Here is a 14,949-nt window from a genome sequence, read left to right as displayed (position 1 = left end):
GCGCCACCTCAAACCCCTGGGGAACCCCCCCCCCCCCCAGAAGAGTGGAGGCTGTAAGCCACAAGGAGTGGTGGGCGGGGACCCCCCAATATTAATGCCCATGGTTTCTGAATCCCATTCCAACAAGCTCATTTAGGTCTGATGGTCAGGTGTCCACTATCGGCCATATTGTACCTTTTCATTTCAATCTGCAGTCAGATATGTTCTATAACAAAGTTACAAAAAAAGCGTTACTTCCCTGCGTCCATTCGTTACTGTAATTGTATCATAGCGTCTCCCAAAAATGTGAAGTTTGAAGTCGAATTGCAGGCAGTCAGTTGTCTGGTAGATGGCACCCGACCCCACATTGTCCATACATTTGCTGCGCTTGCACATTTGCTAAAAGCATGCAGAATGAGTGCTGTACATCTAAAGAAATCCTACAGAATGGGGGCAGGTAAGGGTTTGCAATAAAGCCTTTCAAATTGTTGCAATATTTAGGGCCTACGTTAGCGGGGTTTTGTTCGCCTTAAAAATGTTTCTCTCACTATACAACCTATGGAAATGCAAATTAAAGCAGATCAATGGAGGCCAACTGCAGGCCAAAAATGCAATGTCAAAGAATTCTGAATGATCTCGGGAGCATCTCAAAAGCACGCTGCACTTAGCCAACAACGCAAGCCCAAAGCCCATTGACACAGGCCCTTATACTTTGCCTAAAGGTATTTCTATAACTAGATGTTTTCTCCTAAAGTCCTTTTAAAAAAAATATATAAAATCTTGACCCAGTAGCCTGGTGATCCTGTAATGGGGTGTTACTGGAAAGACTTGGCATTGGATTCTATTAACAGACCTCTTAAAATGACTTTGTGATTGTCGGCTCAGGGTCAGTCATCTAATGCGCTCCGTAAGGGAATATCTTGTACAGAATTTCCCCATTCAACTAGCACTGATGATGTCATAAAGACCAAAGATACACATAAGGGACCTGAGCGAATAACGGGTAAAGTAATTCTAGTATTCTACTTCTAGCAGTGATTTCATGGAATGGAGTAAATGGGGTTGAGATGAGTTTTGAAGAGTCAGTCCATTTAAAGCGAGCCTGTGTTCACTCCTATACACTGCCATGTATACCACGCATCTGAAGGCGCTCACATGAGTGACCAAAATACTTGTATGGCTCCTCAGGATTCTAACATGCAAACAGCAAATTTGATTACTTAGAGTGGACCAGTCTGCATGAAAACACTCCTGATATGTCCCAATAATTGAAAAAAAAAAAGGTTTTTTATTATTAAAAAGCAGTCACATGCTTTTTACAGTACACTGGCACCAGCGGAGGGGAAGCAGCATTTGCCGAAAGGTAAGTATGGGGGAGGAGGGAGAGGCCAGATTGGAGGGGGTAACTGTGCCTAGGCTAAGAGGATGTCATTAGTCTGCTGACTGGTTGCCATGGGCAACTGCTCCAGTTTTGATAAATTCCCCTCTGTCTTTAGGGCTTTAACCTTTATTTAGGACAGGCAGTCCTGCTCATCTAGTAATAATGAAATCTGCCCCCTACTTCCCCCAAATACTGTGAATTAAGTAGGAATGTTTAGTCCTGGAGTTAGCAAAATGAACATCGAAAAAATGTAAGCTGCAACTTTTTGCTTTTTTTTAAAGTTAGGCTACCAGAATGGGAACATGTAACAAATATAACGTAGGTGTTATCCCAAACTGGCTGCGAAAGTGTAAATACATTTTTAAGGGTATTTCCACTTTGGGAAAATAGAATTACCCATAACCTGGCCCCCTCTCCCCCCTCTTGCTACACTTCAGGTTAGGGTCACTGACCGTGCTCGATAAGAAGCGCTTCTCATGACCAACTAGTGCTCGCCATTTGCGAGTGAAATTCAGAATCCAGAGCGCAGGGCTGTGCTACAGGGCAGTATGTGGTACAGAGAGTACACTGGCACCAGCAGAGGGGAAGTAGCTTTTGCCGAAAGGGAAGTAAAGGGGGTTGGAGAGGGGGCAAGTTTGGTGGGTTTAACTCTATTTTCACAAACTCACCTGGGAAAGTGGAACTACCCTTTAAAGGAACAGTAGCTGCTCTTTACATACTGGTAGTCCATAAGATTTAGGGTCTCCAGGGACCTCTACATGATGTCTACCCAATGTAGGCAGTTCTAGGTAATTCCTGTTCATGGCTGCCTGCAGTTTGGGGAAGGATGGGAGGTGTTAAAGTGAACACAGTTTCTCTTATAAAAATGCCGGAGTGCTATACCTAATGGTTTCTTATATCTCTTGGGGTCTCTGGTGGTGGGATCACTATGTCTGAGCTCCCAGGCCGGCACTTACATCCTGCTTTGCCCATTTATTAATTTAAATTATAAGGAATTATACATGAATCATTGGAACAGTCCAATAGCAGGAGGGAGACTCTAGGTGGGTGGGAACACTGACAGAAGCTACAACGGGCTAGTCAGGCTGTTGAAGTCCTCAAGAGGTACAAGAAGCCAATGGTTGATTCAGCACACCTCCACCTATCTCAGAAAGATCATTAATGAACTGACCCGTAAGAAAAAAAAACAACAAACGGTGGGCTTCAATGGGAAAAGTGAAAAGCAAAAACAATGCTGCCCACAGTTGGCCATTGGACTCAAACTTGCAGATGCCATTTCAGCTGCAGAAACTTTGGTTTTTGATTCATGGCTGTGGGCAAAGCAGCCATTTGTTTTCTAAAGGACACCTGTACTGATCACATGTGCAAGCTGCCATTGCTAAACTGCTCTTCAAAAATACTAGTTGCCTGGCTGACTGGCTGATCTGGTCATATCGTTACTTTCAGGGTCACTGACCTGGAGCAAGCATGCAGAGTTTACTCAGATTTACTCTGACCTTTCTAAACTGCATGTTTTTTTCGAGTCTGTGAAGATGTATTGGATCAGAAGGACCTACAAGCAACTAGATATTCTGAAAGAAGTCAGCAATAGCAGCCTCCACATTTCTTCATTACAAGTTTCCATTAATGCCCACTGACCTCTGTAGCTGCAGGAACTGTGGAGTAAATCATCCTCAGCAGAGACTGTGACGCGCATCTTTACCCCCGACAATCCTAAAAATCACAGGTGGTTCGCAATCATACGTAAATTACAATGTTTTATTTCTCTTCCTGGTTTCCCAAGGCACTGGTGATATAGCCGGTGCCTCCCACTTATCCCTTTGGAAGGCTACATCACCAGTGCCTTCCAGAGAGATCTGACGTTTAAACTGGGAGATTTCAGTAAAAAAGCTTTTTTTTGTTGTTTTGTTATTGTGCATACGTTGCCATGGCCGCTGCAATGTGAGTTTCAGATACATAAGGACGCTCACATTGCTAAAGCCATGGCAGTGTATAAACAAATCTCGCGCATATGCTGTATGAGATTAGGGAGCTAGCCCAGAAAATGCAGAAGAAGCTGGCCGTGGATGACGTCTACTTTTAAAACTGCGGTTCGGGATGCCTTGCCGGGATGGATTGGTGCAATAGGATGATAGGATGCGGGAAAATAGAAAACAATTAGGCAATGATATGTATTCATGGTGGCAGTTTAATACAAGGGGGGAAGAGGGTGTCTGCTTTAAGTCAGGTTGCCGCTTGTTTCTGAACAGCTTACAGCACCTACTTGATGTTTATTTTAGAAGGCCGGCAGGCTGAAGGTGGGGATGAATTACTTCACAGTACCGGCAGCTACAGAGATCAGTAATGGCTTGCAATAACACTCCTGCAAGGTATGAATGCGTAAGTATTTGAATGCCCTTAGTCTGGCCTCAGGTTCCCATTAAGGCACTTTCAGAAGAAGGCGGCCAATGTTTTAAAGAGGTAAAAAAAAAAAAAAAAGACATACTATAAATTTAAATAAAAATGTTAATTCTTACCAGTATAGATCACGTAGCTATACTGGACAACTGTTGTGCCATCACTTGACAAACCTTTCAATGAACACAGATAAAATCATTTATTCTTAGTATTTTTTTTTGTTCTATATTACTAAACTTAAATAGTACAATTATCATTATAGGTTATGTTCTGTATTTTGTAAAGTGTATACAGAGAGTAGTGAAGGGTTAGAACAAAAATTTTGGAGACACAAAGGTCTCCTTTATCAAGGTGATGATGCAGAACAACGATGATTGTTCTGTACCCTCACCTTGATAAAGGGGATCTATGCGTCTCCGAAACATTGTTCAGGTTTTATAGGGGACTTCAGTTAAAATTTGCATTCATGTGTTTTTTTTCATGTGGCTTTTTCTAGCAATGGAAACTTGATGGTGCCACCATTGGCCGAGCACCCATCACAATGTTCTAGTGGTTGTAGACTGTGTGTTACCTAATGTTGACTTTGTGGTTTTTATTTCTGTCTGTAAGCCTGCTGGTAAGTGACGTCCTGGCTATTTGTCCAGATAACCAATATTTCTGATACAGAAAGAGATGGTACATTTTAAGAGATGTAACAGGAACAGGAATAGAGGGGAAATCATCTAATGGGAGACCTTTCCGGTGACAGCTGACTTAAATAGTATATCCACTAGCTCTGGAGAGACTTCCTCTACCCGTTACGTCTGTGGGGCAGCAAGCAAAGGTAAATCTCCCCAACATGACACGGATTGGAAAAAAAAAAAACCAACAGGGATCTGAAACATTCCCTACCTAAAAAAAAAAAAAAAAAACCTAAACAAACACATGACTTTACATATACTTTAAAACCCTAGGCCATTTTAATTTTTTTGCTGTGCCCCATCAGTGAGATTTCCCTTCATATCGGCAAAGAGAGACACCAAGAATTAGAATAATTTCCCCCAATGTGTGGGGAAATGCACTCTTAGACAGTTGTAACCAGAACAGGTGCCCCATTGATTGATTCTTTGTTGCAGTGACAACCAAAATTATGACTTTTTGATCTCATCTGTCTTGGGCATGACAAAGCAGTATGTTTGCAACATTGGTTTGTCAGTTACCAGCTCTGATTCTACATGTCGGTCTCGGCAAGAACACAGGCAATACTTTGTGCATTTTTCAGAGCAGGCTCCTGTGGGCATGCGTACTTCCACAGACAGATGCGCTTATGCACCATAGTGTGTGTGGAGTGGGGAAGCACATATCTATGCCTTAAAGCAGGAATGGCAAAAGAGGGTTCAGGTCAGATGCTTGGGGTAAAATAAAAAAGCATGCATTGTATGCCCTACTGTAACAATAACTACAATGGAATAATGGCACCAGATGACAATAATAATAGTGACATCTGTGACCACCCCTCTCCAACTACATCATGCCGATAGCAAGGCTCATGCTGCGTCACGGCATCACCAGGCAGTATTTTTTCATGGTTTAGGTGATTCTAAGACATGCTGACAAGTGGCTATAGACAGGAACTGAAATGTCATGTCTTACTGCTCATATCTGGCAGTAAGCACCATGGGGACAGCATATTGTATATATTACATGTTCCTGAACAAGCAGTATGTGCAGGAGAGGAGTGCAGAGAGTATGAAAGCAAGCAGAATGCATAGGGGAGGGTCGTGGAGGATTGATGGTGGGCAGTATGCGGGAGAGAAAAATGTGAAGGCTATGAAGATAGGCAGTACACATGGGAGAAGAGCACCGGGGGTATGGTGGCAGGCAAGATGTGTGAAAAGAGGAGTGCTGGGGGTAAGACTGCGTGCTGCATGCGTAGGAGAGGTAAGCAGAGGGTGCAAAGGTTAGCTGTGCAAGTGAGAAAAGAGCACGGAGGGTATGATGGCAGGCAGTAGATGTGGGAGAGGAATGAGTTTGACAGTGCACCCAATGTCTAGGATATCTGGTATGGACAGAAGGCTATGACAGTGTTTACAGTGAACAGGGAGAGGGAAAATGGAGCTAAAAGTGAAGGTGGATAGAGCATACTTCTGCTAGTTTTTATAACTTGGATTTTAATTTTTTGCTGTGCCAACAACTTCTTCCTATAGAGACATCAGAGGGCTATTAGACCGCTGACGCCTCCTCTGTGCCAATCAGCTACAGATTGTAGACAGAAAGTCTCTGATCTGCATCTGAGCCAACTCAGAACACCAGCACACTGAGGGTGAGAACACAGAAGAGCACTGTGCGGGAATGGGACTTGGGATACAGAAGGATCAATGGGAGTGCTGGGGGTGTGTTTTCAATGGACCAGAAGAAAAATCTCCCATATGAAAGTGACACTTATTATATAGGAATGGATAAAAGGGATATGCTAGTATAGATCAGAATAGGATTTTTAAACAAAAAGGAATGTGATTATTAAACAACTATACAGTGACTTTGTTATGCTGCCATTTTCGATAAGTGGAGATGTCTAACAATTGAAAACAAATTACAGCACGCACCACCACTCACTGTGAGCTCTATTGCATTACAATGCTTGACGCAGCGGTTAGTGCTTGTGTTAATAACAGAGAATGGGATTGTTCCTGGGGTTTTTCCCAGCTTGTGTACCCCAGGCTAACACATCAGAAATGTCATCTACATGTCTTCATGCTTCGGTAAAACGTCAGCTGTTTCCTGTGAACATGTTATTTTCCTTTTCTATAGAGCTTCTCAGTAATATAATAATTTATATAAAATTCAATGTTTCCGTTTTCTCACCAAATTGGAGTTAAAAAGCCAGAGCGTGCATGATCATATGGTTAGAATGCTGCACCCGTAGAACGCATGAGGAACATAATGATTCATCAAATTTCTGAGACGTTGGCCTGGATCTTGTGTACAGTATGTTCCTATTCAAATCTGATGGCAGGTATAGCTGGTTCATGTCCGACACACCGTTTTCTGTTACTTTGGCAATGCTAACATGTTAGAACGGTAAAGAGTTTAGTGTAAGATCTAAGGCCTTGGTTCTCAACTGGTGGGTCACGGCCCCGTTTTCAGTGGGTCACCGCATGCCTTCCACTTTTCTATGTGAGAGGCTTCTCAGCCTCCCCCTAGCACAGCACTGTCAGTTCTTGTGCCGAGCAGCCATTCAAAATATGCCGCCCGGCGCTGAGTGTCAGCTTGAGGGATGGGGCTATGGCCGCGAGGGAGCTCCATCCATACGTGCATTGCTTACAGCTCTCTCACATGTCCTGTAGAGGTGCCTGGACCAGAGTGAAGTCACATTCTGGCTCGCGGCATCTCTACAGGGTGCGCAAGGGGGCTGTACCAGCAATTCATACATGGATAGAGCTCCGTCACAGAACAGCAGCCCACACTGGACCCCAGGCCAAGGATCCACTCCAGTTCTCGTAAAATATTTTGGATTGTGTATGTGTGTGTGAGAATGTCTGAGTTTGTGAGATTGTGTCTGTATGTCAGTGTTTTTGAGGGCCCGTTCACACTAGTACAGTGTGTTAAACTGTACCCCGCAAATCGCACTTACCATGCATTAAGGTAGCGCGCGCTCCATTGCAGTGCCACTGGGTTGCGACTTAATGACCAAGGACAAATGTGGGTCCTGAGGATACACAGGTTGAGAACCACTGCTCTAAGGGGTCTATTTAAAGCTCTTCCACCAAGCCACACACTGGGATAATACCGTTCACGGGGAAGTCCCACCACTAGATGAAGCCAAGGAGCATAATTCTGTGGTGTTGTCACTCTCAGAGGTTGCTGTGGAGGCTAATATTGCCAGGATCGCCAGGTGAAAACAAAAGAAAAGTCAGGAATTGAAAATGATATGACAAGGATGGATAAGTTACCGTTTGACAATTTTTTTTTTTTTTACTTTGGGTTTACATTCACTTTAATGCTGGCCATAGACTATCAGGGGCAGCTCGGTATGCATACATGATCAGAACTCCTGGTCTCTCAAAGAGTGAACTATAAGCTTGGCCTTATCTCGGGGGGAAATAGCAACTGGTACAGGTTTTCTAGTCTGCCATATGCAATCGGTTTCAGGCTTTGCATGAGCAATTCCCATCAGAAAAAAGGTACGGTTAGCTGAGGTTGAAAATGGTCCCTTGCCTAAACCTGACATACATACGCATGCTTATCTCCTCCAGGTATTTAGCAGCTGTATTTTATGCTCTAGTGCTGTCAAGAATGTAATAAACTCCATAAACCCAATAAGTCCAAACTACTTGAAAACTTCTGCAGTTATGGACACAGGGAATTAGTCTAAAATTTGCCATGGCGTATAGAAGAAAACATGCAATGATACAAAACAGTAGCAGCTAAGAGGGCAAAGAAGCAAAGCTAAGGCTTTATCTCATGCTGCACATGAAGGCCATCGCCTTAGTTCTCACCTTGTCTTATAGCGAAGGCCTTGGTATGAGTGGATATATGAATGGCTGTGACCTGTAGAGTTGGTGTTAATCACAGTGCAAGTGTGGGGATAAAAATGTATGAACTGAAAATGTCCATCTTAGTCATGCTTTCACCTTTCCCAACAGTGGTGATCCAGGTACAAGTGGTGAAGTACTATATGCAGACTGTTCACCTATCTACCAATTCTAAAGACTGGGCAATGGCTGGATTTTACCCATGGATATTTTTATGCAATGTGCAGCAATCCATAAACTCCAATTACCAATACAATTTTAGTAAAATGGCCTACGAAGTATGGTTTCCAACTTGCAAACATATGATCGATTAAAGTGACATTAAACCCTCAGATTTTTTAACATAAAACAATAGTGTAATGTGCGCCTTACTGTAATCCATGGTTGTTTCCCTTCTCTTTGCTGCTCTTCCTTTTTAATCTGTATCTCTTCTCATGCTCTGCAGAACTTCTGTTTTGCAGCAGACTGCCTTGTCTCAGGAATGGATACACGGTGTCTGTGTATAGGTTTGTATAGGCTTGAAAGCTGAGCCAGCACTACAGGAAGAGGCCCTGAGCTGAAAAGGGAAGTTCTTCCCAAGCATGAGAAGACATGAGGATTTAAAAGGAAGAGCAGCAAAGAGAAGGGAAACAAACATGGATTACAGTAAGGCGCACATTACAGTATTGGTTTATGTTAAAAAATCTGAAGGTTTAATGTCCCTTTAAACTTCCCTGTGTAGATGACTTTGTATACAGCCATTACTTGGTATAGTATACTGTCAAGCCAATTTTATAGTGGAGAGCAGATATCACTATCCACAGACCATCGAAGTGCTTACTCCACTCTATGCTAGCATTGTATGCGTCATTTATAAAATGCAGGCCGCGGCGTGAAGCCTAAAATATGCTTCAGAGAGTGTTCTCCACCGTGTTCACAGCAGAGAACACTCCGTGACAGGAGAGCCAAGTAACATGATCAAATTCATGTAAACATGAATTTTCTCTCCTGCCAGCACTACCCCTCTCCTTTCATTAAACTGAGTGGGGCTTGACCCTGCTTCAGGACTTTGAAACAAGCCAAGCCCCACTCAAATTTAATAAAGAGTGCAGGGCAACATTCCAGTCCACTTATATGAGAAATCAGCAGGGTACTAATGGGTCAAATGTGTCATAATGTTATATATTCGTTTAAAAAAATAGAACCAATTATCCTGTGACAAATATGAAAAATACGCTGATCGCACTTTATACTCTCCTGCAATTTGAAAGCACCCTGTTTCCCCTCTGGTGGAAAGGGGTCTGTAGAGTTCTGGACAGGTACATATAAAAAAAGAATGACTTCTGAGCAAGCCTTATGCTTATTCATGGTGGAGGACATGAATGCATTCAGCCACCATCTCAGGAAGACTGTGCTTTAATGCAGAAAAGAGTTTACAGCCCTCCTCCAGGTTGAGGGAAGTATAGAGAAGGACAAGACTGTGCTAGGGAACAAGACACATCAAAGGCTGTGTACTGAACAATAAAAGGGATGGGGGCTTATGATGGAAGCAAAATAACCTTATATAGTTCTCCTCTGACTTTGCCTGACCATCTATAGATATCAAAGCTATCTGATTTTGCTCCTCGTGTAGCTGGTCACCAGATCTGAACATCCCTGCCATTACAGAAGTCACATTCTGCACACTCTAGCCAGCCACTGGCTTAAAACATCAATGTACTCCCTGAAGTCTGCCACTTCTGTCCCGCATGCTTGTTCCAGGTCAATGACGCACTAGGCATTGCAGATAGGATTAAGAGGACAGCCCCAAAGCTATGCACAAGTCAGCAGGGAGAGTTGCCACTTCTCAGTCTGTAAAGATTTACTTTAAATTCCTATACTCAGTTTTTTGTTCTGCTAGAAAAACATATAATTAGGAATCAGCATAGTAACAATTTTTTTTTAAATACAGATTTTACAAGGTAGACTCCGAAAACATGTTGAAGAGATGTTCCCAAAAAGTAAAATACCAGTGTGATTAAAGTGACATTAAACCCTCAGATTTTTTAACATTTAACAATAGTGTAATGTGCGCCTAACTGTAATCCATGGTTGTTTCCCTTCTCTTTGCTGCTCTTCCTTTTAAATCCGTATCTCTTCTCATGCTGGGCAGAACTTCTGTTCTGCAGCAGACTGCCTTGTCTCTGAAATGGATACATGGTGTCTGTGTGAAGGTTCACAACCTGAGCCAGCACTACAGGAAGAGGCACTCAGCTGCAAAGGGACGTTCTCTCCCAGCATGAGAAGAGATACAGATTTAAAAAGGAAGAGCAGCAAAGAGAAGGAAAACAACCATGGATTACAGTAAGGCGCACATTACAGTATTGGTTTATGTTAAAAAATCTGAGGGTTTAATGTCACTTTAAGGGTCCATGTCAACGAGCTTTGGGCTTGTCAATGAGCTTGCTTTTGAAATGCTCCAGTATTCATTGACAGGTGCAGTTGACCACATCCTGACCTGCTTCATGCTGCTTTTGCATTCCCATAGACTTGTATGGGGAAACAAGCCTTTCTGATGCAAACAAAAGCACGTTGACACAGGCCCTAAATGTTACAGAAGCAGATACTACCCCAATTTATTTTCAGCATACCAGATCTAGGGCACATACTCCATAAAGAGGTAGAGTTCACAGCCATATACCTGATATGCACACAGTGTCTCCTCCAAGAATGCTTAATTGTTGACACATCTTGTATGAAGGCCATGTAGACTGAAACGCGGTGTGCAAGATGTGTCAACAATAAAGCGTTCTTGGAGGAGATGCTGTGTGCCAATTGTCGTGGTCCCAAGCAGAGGGATTTGAACAGTGCACTGCAAAGGTATAATGTCAGGCTGGATAGAAGGGGAAGCGGCGTATTTTCAGTTTTCGTTTGCTCAGACCTGATACGCAGCACATAAACTAGAGAGTGACTGCTCGCATCACCGCTTAGTCACAGGTATTTTGCGGCGTAACAGATATACTTTAAATCTTGTTCTATGTGGTTATTTTTGAGTGGTTTACTATAAGCTGAGAAAAGTTCAGAAGGATGCATGATCTCAATGGGGAAAGTGTAAGTGAGCACCGGGACTAAACTTAGAAGTAACCATCAGAGGTAAGCATTAGGCCCGGTTCACACCTGGGAGTTTTGTAGCGCGTTCGAACGCTCTGCAAAACCCTCAAAAACCGAAATCCCATTATTTCCTATGGGTATGGTTCACACCTGGGCGTATTACAGGCCGTATGAACGCGCTACAAAACGCCCTACGCCCAAAGAAGTACAGGAGCTTCTTTGGGGCGTTTTTGTCACGCGCATCCATTGGGATACAGCCAGGTAGCCCTCGGAAACGCGCGTTCATTGCGCGGTTTTTTACCGCGAATCGCGCGACAAACGCACATATTCGATACGCCTAGGTGTAAACCCAGCCTAAGACCACATCCAAATAAATTGTTTCAGTGTTATTACTTGCACATTGCCCAAAACACTCTTGGATTTTACAGAACCCGGTGACCAATGGCAGTTGCATTTAAAGTGAAACTATGGGCAAAAATAAAGAACATACAATGCAGTCTATCAGTTATATTAACTACAGTACACAAGAAACATAGTATTATGATTGGTTTATCATGTCAGTACATTCATTTATTTCCTGTAATAGGGCAACAAAGCTGTGCAAGCATCATCACCATGTGGACAGAGTAGCCTTAGATGTACATTTAGTTAAATTGTATTTTAAATAAAAGAAACAAATTAAGGGCTGGTGCACACCTAGGAGATCTGCGACCATGCGGCAATCGTGCATAATACTGCGCAGATAGCCACGTGGTCACGGAGTCGCCCATCGCACACGATCGTGCTGTGGGTGCCATTATTTTCTAACGGCACCCCAGTCCCGCCGGGCGGATCACGCGGTTTCCCGCCACGATTCCACCCGTGCATCCGTACACAAAATAGCCATGTGTCGTGTATAGCAAACAATTTACCTTTTTTTCTGCGATTGCCACGCAGATTTCACCCCATTGAAAATCAATGGGGCCGTGCGGCATTCGCTGCCTGCAATTGTGCAGGACTGCGCGATCCTGGATGGCTTAGAAAAGAGGAATAATGTCACCAGCACACCGTTTTTGTAAATCAATAATCCATTTTAATACTAGTATTGGATGGCAATGTGCCATTAAAATGGATTATTGATTTACAAAAACGGTGTGCTGGTGACATTATTCCTCTTTTCTGTGATTTACACGGTGCCTTCCGTGGTCACTACAAGCACCCACCCAGTTTTGGGGTTGTTTCGGTAAGGAGTGCAGCAAGACATCCTGTTTCTAGAAGCCTGGATGGGTTAGGTCTGCACCGGGTCTAAAAGTGAAATTGTTTCATTGTCCGTTGAAATTCTGTCAGTGTTTTCAGCATCCCTGCCGGTGTAAATGTTTCACTAATGAGTAAAACAGTTTTCTAATCAGCTCAAATGTCATACTCCTTTAGATCTTGCTGCCCAATGGGACATCCCCCCAAAAATAAATGCTTGAGGTGCATACAGTCAAGCACAGACATGTGCATTCACAATAAGAGAGAATATCTCCATGCTGTGTGCAACCAGTGTACCTAGGAACCATGAAAACCAGGCTAAGGCACTGACATATGAAGTGCAAGACCTTAAAGAGGACCTGTTCTTCTGGAAACATCTAATAATTGGTTCAATAGTTAAAACTTTTCGCAAGGTAAGGTTAAAAAAGGACCTGGCACAGCCTGCGAGAGACTGAGGTATCCACCCAAGACGTTCCAAAAAATTGTAACGCATCTCCGGACGGAGGAAACACAAACTGAGGAGTCTTTATGAAGGCGGTCTTTTAAACTTCTAATTGGTGACGTGTTTCCTACCTCCATATCTCACATGCTGTCCTGGGAGACGACTGGGGGGGAAACAGCTATGTTTTAAGAGATCCCTCTTTCTGAAGAAACAGTCAATGACATATGGAAAAATGTAAAAATAGCCATCTGTCTAAAATTATAATAGAACATTTCATTAAAGGATAACTATGAGGGGAGTGAAAATCACTCATCCTCATAGTTCTAGCCGACGTGTGACAATGAAACTGTCACAGGTCGGCTCAGTAGATCGGGAAGTGAGGGAACACATACCGTCGCTCGCTCACTTCTCGATCCTGTCCCTGCAGAGAGCCGTGACTGTCAGTCACCTCCCAGCAGATTCCCCCTCCCCGATCCTCCAGTGCTGACTGGTGGAACAGACGGGGGAGGGGGCGGATACACATGCTAGAGCCAGCTGTCAATCATGTAGCTGGGTGGATCTCGACAGTAATGTCGGGATCCGTCCCGGCTGCGGCGTCTCAGTATACCGCGAGCTGTAGCTAGTTTGTGTCCTCCCGTTACCCTTAGGAGAACTATGGGGAAAAGCACTGACCCCATAGTTCTCCTTTAACTTAGATCAAACTACTTAAACACAGGTCCGCTTTGTGTTGAGTGTATAGTTCAGCAGCGATTTAAAAAAGTGAAAAATGGTACTGAAGATGACCAGTTAGACATGTGGACTGGAAGCTTCACTTGCTAACAGTTAAATTACACTAGATTAGTTTCTGCCAATGAAAAATTAGGATAATGCACTTACTGGAGAAGCAACCCTGTTGCTAAAAACTATGCAACCCCCCCCCACCACCCCCCCCCCCTCCCCTCTCTCCAAAACAAAAGCAGAGCATTAATACTGTTCGTACTGCACCTGTCCTGCGCAGGGATCTTTGATCTGTACGGACTCTGGCAGAATTTTCAACACTTTTGGGTGTGTCAGATGCTGGGGTACCCCAAGGCGTGCTTTGGTTTCACTGGATGCTACATCACTACTGTGTCCTGCTTATGGAACCCCAGCGCACAGAGGGGGGCCGTGCACTTGAAGTGCATCGGATGTGAAGATACTGCCAATGGCTGCAGTTCTTGAACAGAGTAAAGATCTGAGGAACAAGGGCAGGACAGGTGAGTATAAATCCCATTTTTTTTGCAGGGCTTTTAAATGGTTAAAAGGTCCTTAAAGGAAACCTGTGCCTTGCCTATGCATTTGTTATTGCGCCCAACCAACAGCATATACTTACTCCCCCAACTGCTTCATATAGCTGCTGGACATGGAGAGAAAACCCCCCGTTGAAGCGCCAACATTGGGCTGAGGACAGTCTCCTGAACCCATGTGAACAGCCGAACACCAGAATTGGTACATGAGGAAGAGGGGCGAGTCACATGCTACACATACCCGCCAGCACTTCCTTTCACTCCTGGCAGCAACGTGGAGCAGTTGGAGACCAAAAGCAGAAGGAAAGTAGAAGCTACTGGTGCACTGGTTCACCTCAACTATGGTACTTGTATAACTTAGATATGTTAGTAATTACATAGATGAGTTGGCAATGCTGAAAAGGGAAGATGCAACAATGTGACCTTTGACCTTGACAAATGGCAGAAAGTGCCCATGTGCTGTGACCGCAAAGCAAGCTTAACCAACCCCCACCTCAGTAGGTTAGGGGTTCATCAGAAAGCATCTAGACTATGCAGGCGGAACTGCAGGCAGGGGGGGGGAAGGATGGGGCAGGTTCTTTGGTATGCTATGCACTACTTACCTTCAAAAGTCAAATAAAACTTTCCTCTGTCAAACCAAATGAGGGAAGGCTGTTCATTCTCTGTGTG

The 14,949-nt window shown here is 43.7% G+C and overlaps 1 protein-coding gene across 1 annotated transcript in view; it reads right to left on the bottom strand.

Annotated features, from left to right (window-relative positions):
• The window catches only part of SGIP1 (SH3 domain GRB2 like endophilin interacting protein 1), a 115,698-nt gene that overhangs the window by 13,599 nt on the left and 87,150 nt on the right, over positions 1-14,949 (bottom strand). The window contains exon 17 of the mRNA XM_018563096.1: positions 14,883-14,942. Coding sequence (XP_018418598.1) covers positions 14,883-14,942 — 60 coding nt within the window. The remainder of the gene's footprint in view (positions 1-14,882; positions 14,943-14,949) is intronic.

Source organism: Nanorana parkeri, unplaced genomic scaffold, assembly GCF_000935625.1.
Source record: "Nanorana parkeri isolate BGI_ZX_2015 unplaced genomic scaffold, ASM93562v1 scaffold630, whole genome shotgun sequence".
NCBI classification, from domain to species: domain Eukaryota; kingdom Metazoa; phylum Chordata; class Amphibia; order Anura; family Dicroglossidae; genus Nanorana; species Nanorana parkeri.
The sequence above is the reverse complement of the archived record's forward strand: the minus strand, read 5'-3'. Positions and strand labels throughout refer to the sequence as shown.